Source organism: Doryrhamphus excisus, chromosome 1 (assembly GCF_030265055.1).
Source record: "Doryrhamphus excisus isolate RoL2022-K1 chromosome 1, RoL_Dexc_1.0, whole genome shotgun sequence".
NCBI classification, from domain to species: domain Eukaryota; kingdom Metazoa; phylum Chordata; class Actinopteri; order Syngnathiformes; family Syngnathidae; genus Doryrhamphus; species Doryrhamphus excisus.
In genome coordinates this window covers 1,792,780-1,799,567 of record NC_080466.1, presented here as the reverse complement: position 1 = coordinate 1,799,567, position 6,788 = coordinate 1,792,780, and the positions used below count along the sequence as shown (strand labels likewise).

The following is a 6,788-nucleotide window of genomic DNA, read 5'->3' as shown; positions in this document are numbered from 1 at the left end:
ATTGACATTTTTCTGGCCATTCAGCAATCAGGTTGTGCGGTTATTTCGCTACGTCATTATTTTGAACCAATAGTATCACAGACATTAAGTGAACTAAGTAGGCGGGACTTCCTTTCCTTACTAGCGTCAAGGCCTCCAATTGAAGGGCACACGTCTCTCTAGTTTCTCAAGGGTCTTGTGGCAAAGGTAAGAACAAATACTTTATCTCGTCACTCACTTTCTGTTAGGGCGTAACTATACAAATGTATATTCATATATAATTTGCAAGTTTATTGACAAATATACCAGGCGCCTATAACTCACTGTAGTGCTCCGTACATGGCTGTTAGCAGACTATGCTAACAAGTCAATGTCAGTTTGATGCAATTCATGCTGTTAGAATCATAATATGGCGCAAAACGATATCAATAATCTCAACGGAGACATCATATCTGCTCCTATTTGTTTCACTGAGGTGAGTTTTGGACATTTAAGTAATTCGACATTACTAAGGTGCAAACACTATTGTGTTGCAAAATATTGGCCATGGTGGAAAATTAACATGTAACTTTATTTAACTTTGTATTGTTTCATGCACTTATCTCTTATATTATCTCACTTATATCTTATGCACTGAGTTCTTTTGTCATTTGTATTGTAAAAATATAATCCCTTTAACTTCATCCTGATGTAGGATCACCAACGTCCATCATGGGAGGTCATGACAGCGGATCGAACCCCCAGTTCACTGGACTTGCCAAGTACTTCAACTCGTACACCAACGTAGGCAGGAGGAATGTGAGTTGAAAGTACTTCTGTACGCGTGCTATTAACGTTATTTCACTTTTGTATTTTTTGTAATTTGTAACTTCTGTCCTTAGTGTGTTTTGGCCACATATGCTTCCCTGCTAGCCATTGGCCTTTTCTTCAAATTAAAGCCCAAGAAACAAGCCGCCATCGCTGAAAAGTAATGTAAGTAAAGGTAGTCCAAATGTACACACATATGTATGTATTGCTGAACTATCCTATATCCTTCACAGATGTACATATTGACCAAGTCTGACTGCTGGGAGTGGAAGAGGCAGCTGGGTGTACTTGTAATAAAATAACTGTTTGGTTTCCTTATGTTAACAATAAAGATCGTTTATGGCCAAAACATAGAAAACCCTTTTTTTATTTACATGTTTAGCTATAAAAAGAATACAAAAGTATTTCTATCATTGTTACCAGTTACAATGGCACCGTCTTAGGAGAACTTCATTTAGGTCCAGTGTAGGAGTTGGCAAACATCATTTACAAAATGTATGCAAGTCTTTTCACACTGCCCAATACTATCAGTCATTTGTGGAGGAGACACTAAAATGCTCGATGTGAAGCTTTTGTAGATGGTTTCTCAATTCAGTATACTTTTTTTGGTCTTATGGATTGTAGGCACCTGCTGCCAACAGGAGATTTCTGCGGGTGAAGTGAAGGTGTATGACTGGTGAAGATTTAGTTGTGTAGGAGCCAAGCAGAAGCTCCTGCGAGTTGTCTTGTAGGTGAATGTGTCCTGTGGCTGCCGTGAAGTCATCAGTCTCCAAATCATCAAACGCTTTCATGGCGTCCCACAGGCGAACCGTGTTATCCATAGATCCTGGAGGAGATAAACATGTTCACTGCTGATGAAAATGTTAAGACCAGTTGAAATATTGCAAGAATTTACAGTGTACACTGTTGGCTCTTAAGTAGAACTTTAAGATGCAAAAAGAAGAAATGGGAGTGAGACAAAAACCGAGTAAGCACTTTACTCCAAACAAACTGAATTAAGCTGCTCATCAGCTGATCAAAAGTTTAAGACCATAGGTCAAAAATAAGGAAGAAACCACCCTAAAATAATAATTTATCAAAGAACACTTTTGGAAAGGCGGGTACCCACCAGAGGCAAGAATCTCTCCATCCCTGCTGAACCTCAGAGAGTAGATGGTGTCTGTGTGGCCTTTGAGCTCTCCAACCATGAGACCGTGACCAATGTCCCACAGAAGAACTCTGCCATCAGTCGCCCCCGAAGCCAAAAACTTTCCATTGGGAGAGAATGACAGAGCATGGATTGGACCCTAGAAGATGCAATACGAGCATTCAATTAATATATACGGTACATTAAAAGGAATTACATTTACAGTTCTAACCTTGTGACCAGTGAAGATGCGAACACAGTTTCCTGTGAGAACATCCCACAGACGAATGGTGCGGTCAGATGATCCCGTTGCAACATAATTTGAGTTCGGATGGAAGCGGGTGCAAGTAATGTCTGCCAAGTGGCCAGCAAACATCCGCAGTGGCTGGTAGTGATCTGTAGCCCATAGACTAAGCAAGAGAAAAAGCAGAGCACACGTTAGTTCATCTTCTTTATACTGTATTTCCTACAGTTCTTACCGGGCAACTCGGTCATGTCCCCCGGAGATAAAATAGTACCCGTGTGGAGAAAATTGTGTATCCCACACTGGGTAGTTGTGACCTTTGTAGCCCACGAGGCATGTAAAGGTTTGGAGACTCCACAGCCTCACGGTGCCATCTTCAGAGCTGGACAACAGGTAGTTTCTAAAAGCGCATGATAGCATGTGTGGCGTTGAGGGTCAAGGTCACTCAGGAGAATGTGTGTGATGAATGGAGCACGGCTGTTGTTTTACCTGTCTGGGCTGAAACTGATACCATACACAGGACCGCTGTGCCCATACAGCATCTTGGACTCGCTGGCGGTTTTTTCATCCATGATCCTCTCCAGCACATCATCTGACTCTTTGTCAATCAGATTCAAGTCTTGAGGAAGAAAGGAAGGACAAAGTCGGCTTCAATGTGCAACAAGCTGCTGCGTGAAAGCCAGGAGGAGTTCACCACCAATCAATGAAGATTTTTGTGATTTTAAGTATTTTTAATTAAATTTTGGTGACAATCCACACAATGGTGACATGGAAAATATCAAAAAAGGACAATACATCGTCATTGTTTATAAAACAAAATGCTATATAATGTAAACTATTCTAATATGAATATATGTCTCCATAAAGCACATGTTACTGCCTCTGGGTCCGAACGAACGTGCACAATTCATCCATTTTTTTTGCCTAGGACTTCACATTCCCCATGAGAACATATTTCAATTAAATAGAATTAAAGAGTGTTTATTCACTTTACCTGCTGCCGACTTGACTTTGCGTAGCTTTTTCGGAGTGACACTCCATAATCTGACTGAAGAGTCAGCGAAGCCTCCTGCAATTAAGCTGGAGTCATCTGTGATGTCCACAGCAGTTAGACCCTGCAGGTCAACGGACGACATGGAAAAAGTCAGACCAAAAGAAGAAGAAGGTAGTCCATATTTGGTGTACTTGACACCTTTGAACATTCATGAAAAAGTGATGAGTTCAAGACCTGATACGCATTGAGAAAAGAGTAGAAGCAAATGGAAGGAAGGTTATCTGGTCCGAGTCGGATCCTTTTGGTGGCCTCTTTCATGTACATTATCTTGTCCAGTTTGTCAGAATCTTTTAATTCCGGAAGAGGTATTCTGAGAAACAAAGAGAACAGTTTACATGAAATGTTCCTTGCATTGCTTCAGGACTACAATCTATCTGTGTTGGTGTTGGTAGCGCTCATCGTCAACATTAGTGCATGGAAAGATAGCAATAACGGGACAAAGAGAGGCCATTATTTGCTTTAAAATAATGTGTTCACATACGCCTAAAAACACATTCATTCATTCATTCATTTTCTACCGCTTTTCCTCACAAGGGTCGCGGGGGGTGCTGGAGCCTATCCCAGCTGTCTTCGGGCGTAAGGCGGGGTACACCCGAGACTGGTCGCCAGCCAATCACAGGGCACATATAGACAAACAACCATTCACACTCACATTCATACCTATGGACAATTTGGAGTCGCCAATTAACCTAGCATGTTTTTGGAATGTGGGAGGAAACCGGAGTACCCGGAGAAAACCCACGCATGCACGGGGAGAACATGCAAACTCCACACAGAGATGCCCGAGGGTGGAATTGAACCCTGGTCTCCTAGCTGTGAGGTCTGTGCGCTAACCCCTAGACCACCGCCTAAAAACACATATAAATGCAAATTTATACCTTGTCTGTGACGGGGCATTGGGATCCTGCTTCTTGCTCTTGGAACCCATGCTGTCCTTTTTGGGTTTCTTCTTCTTGGGTTTCCCCTCTTCATTCTCCGCCTCTTCATCCTCATCATCAAGTGGAAGTTCAATTTCCGGTTCCTTAAGCAATCCGTAGTAAACCTAGCCAAAACATGACACAATTCTTATAAAAGCCAATTGACTCTACGAGACAGCTCTCAAAATGATTGAACGCGGCACACAAGCAGGGGGTTTAAACATTGCCAACCTTCGCCTTATTAGCCTCTCTCTTGGCTTCTCCTGCCAGGCTGCCGGACATGGCATCGATCTGACTCTTGCTGCGTGGCATGCCGTCAAAGATGTCGATGTAGAGGTGCTCCTGGATGATGTTCCAAATCTGGTTGTTCTGGCGCTCCTGCAGGTGCCTCTTGAGTAGCTGGTACGAGTCACGGGAGATTCGGAGGACAAATTTGCTGGTGCGAAAGTCTAGCAGGGTCTCGTTGCCTCGCATGTGCTCCTTCTTTGTCAAACCAGACAAAACGTGAAGGTCTTCCTTATAATAGCACTCTTGATCCCCGCTAAACCTGACATAAAGTGGAAGCAGTTCATTAAAAAGTCAAGCAAGCGGACAAAAGTAACGCTGACTGTACGGAAACTCACTTTTCAAAGAATGCCTTGGCCTCGTTCTCGTGGTTGTTGTAGACAAGTTCCAGGTACATGTGCACAAACAGTGGGTAGAACACCTGGGACAGTTCTGCTCTGTGACAGTCCAAAACCGTTTCGATAAACTTTTTCAAGCCGCTGTAGTACGCCTCATAGAGAGCTGGGTCGCCTTGCTGGCTGTAAGCTGACAGAACCACGCTCACATCTGGCTGGTCCTCTCCGGGGGGGGCTGAAAAACAAGTTAGCATGCTATCACATTAGCACTCGCTAGCTCCTAGTGCATTGATTCATGCATTAGTTCATTCATTCATTCATTTTCTACTCAAAAAGCATCAAAAGAAAACACTTGCTGTTCAAAACATTTGTTTTTTTTTCCATGTTTTTCCACTCATTAGGCTGCACGGTGACTGAGTGGTTAGCATGTAGGCCACCCAGTCAGGAGACCAGGAAGCCCTGCGTGCGTGGGTTTTCTCCGGGTACTTCAGTCCCCCCACCCACATTCCAAAAACAGGCATGTTAGGTTCATTACCGACTCCGAATCGTTCATAGGTATGATTGTGAGTGTGAATGGTTGTTTGTCTATATGTGCCCTGTGATTGGCTGGCAACCGGTCCAGCGTGTACCCCGCCTCTCGCTCGACGACAGCTGGGATAGGCTCCAGCATGATGGATAGAAATCATATCCTTGAACATGTGAAAGGATCAGTTCCTATGAAATCAACAGTAATGAATTGCTTTTAAAAATTACTCTCTCATTTAATGTTTTTATTTCGGTTTGTTCAGATGTGCGGTGTACAGTGTGCGTCACTTAGATTGGTTTCCCCTATTGCACACTGTATATAAGTTCCCACTTACACTAATAACCGATTTATTACTGCAAACTTGTTGTTACACGGACAGACTGTACTGTTCACATGAAGGAATCTGAGAATATAAGGGGGCAGAATGGGACCTTACTTTTGGATGTCGCCATTTTTTTTGCATCTGTTATCATGCATCAAGCGTGGATGTGCAATGTCTTAATGCGTTATTGTTGGACGCCATATTTACAATTCAATTATAATGGTCAGTGCAAAAAAACACAGCACAGCATCTCTAGCACACAATAGATTCTGATGATGATGGGTTAAAAGATCCTTTGTAAAATGAATACTAATATCCAAAACTGTTGAAACTGAATGATCACAGATAATAGAACGCAGTGATAAAACCCGTACTTTTTTTTTTAAAATTACATGAGTAACAACATTGCTATATCAATTTCCATGGTGATATCAGACCTTTGACTGGCGCCTGGGCTGCAGCGGAGGATGTCACACGACTTAGAAGAGAGTTGGCATCCAGACCTCCTCCCTCCACAGTTCCCGGTGCACCCCCAGAGCCCGAGGACACATCACTCGCCTTCAAATCCAACAAATCCTCCGGTAATCCAGCTTCGCGACGCAAAATGTCGACGGACTCCGCCAGTTGGTTCTTTTTAAGGAATTGCAGAATAGCCAGCAACGTCTGTTGCTCCTCCGGAGCTCCTGTCGCTGGTTTGTTACTTCCACCCGAAGCACCGGGCCCAGGGGACGTAGAATGTAGCTTTCCATCGTTCGCATTGTTGTTCGGAATGCCATCCACGGGTGGTTCTGTTTTAATGTCCTTTATTTCAACAGCGTCAGCCATACCGCCTTGTACGGCCGCCATTTTCGAAATGAATTGCGCATGTGCAACGGTGCAAAAAAAGTCAAGACCTCGTGGTGCTACATAATGCCACCTGATTGGCTAGCTTTGAATTACGTCACTCTTTGAGGGCGCCTTGGTTGTCACGTGGTGCACTATCCATTTCAGTCCAATCCAGTTCACAACTAGTGGATAAACATTTTAACTCTTTAGTCAAATGTGAAAAGTAAGAGAAATGTGGGATTTTTGTTTTGTGTACAACATATTTATAATTGTATATGTACAATTTAGAGATGTTAACAATGGATTTTATCTATATCTTATGAACAAAACATTCACTATTGTACAGGCACAGTAATTACATTGCTCCC

At 43.0% G+C, this 6,788-nt stretch overlaps 2 protein-coding genes across 2 annotated transcripts; one reads left to right on the top strand and one right to left on the bottom strand.

Moving 5' to 3' along the window:
- The first annotated feature begins 68 nt into the window (after positions 1-68).
- Positions 69-1,162, top strand: atp5md (ATP synthase membrane subunit k). Its single transcript, XM_058059132.1, has 4 exons — positions 69-186; positions 674-777; positions 861-951; positions 1,020-1,162. The coding sequence occupies exons 2-3, from the start codon at positions 691-693 to the stop codon at positions 948-950; spliced, it is 177 nt and encodes a 58-aa protein (XP_057915115.1). The 5' UTR covers positions 69-186; positions 674-690; the 3' UTR covers position 951; positions 1,020-1,162.
- On the bottom strand, positions 1,136-6,465 carry taf5 (TAF5 RNA polymerase II, TATA box binding protein (TBP)-associated factor). Its single transcript, XM_058058411.1, has 11 exons — positions 6,033-6,465; positions 4,751-4,982; positions 4,359-4,674; positions 4,089-4,252; positions 3,385-3,520; positions 3,151-3,271; positions 2,646-2,775; positions 2,392-2,556; positions 2,145-2,322; positions 1,895-2,072; positions 1,136-1,612 (listed from the first exon to the last, which is right to left on the bottom strand). The coding sequence occupies exons 1-11, from the start codon at positions 6,439-6,441 to the stop codon at positions 1,398-1,400; spliced, it is 2,244 nt and encodes a 747-aa protein (XP_057914394.1). The 5' UTR covers positions 6,442-6,465; the 3' UTR covers positions 1,136-1,397.
- Between the last annotated feature and the right edge of the window lie 323 nt (positions 6,466-6,788).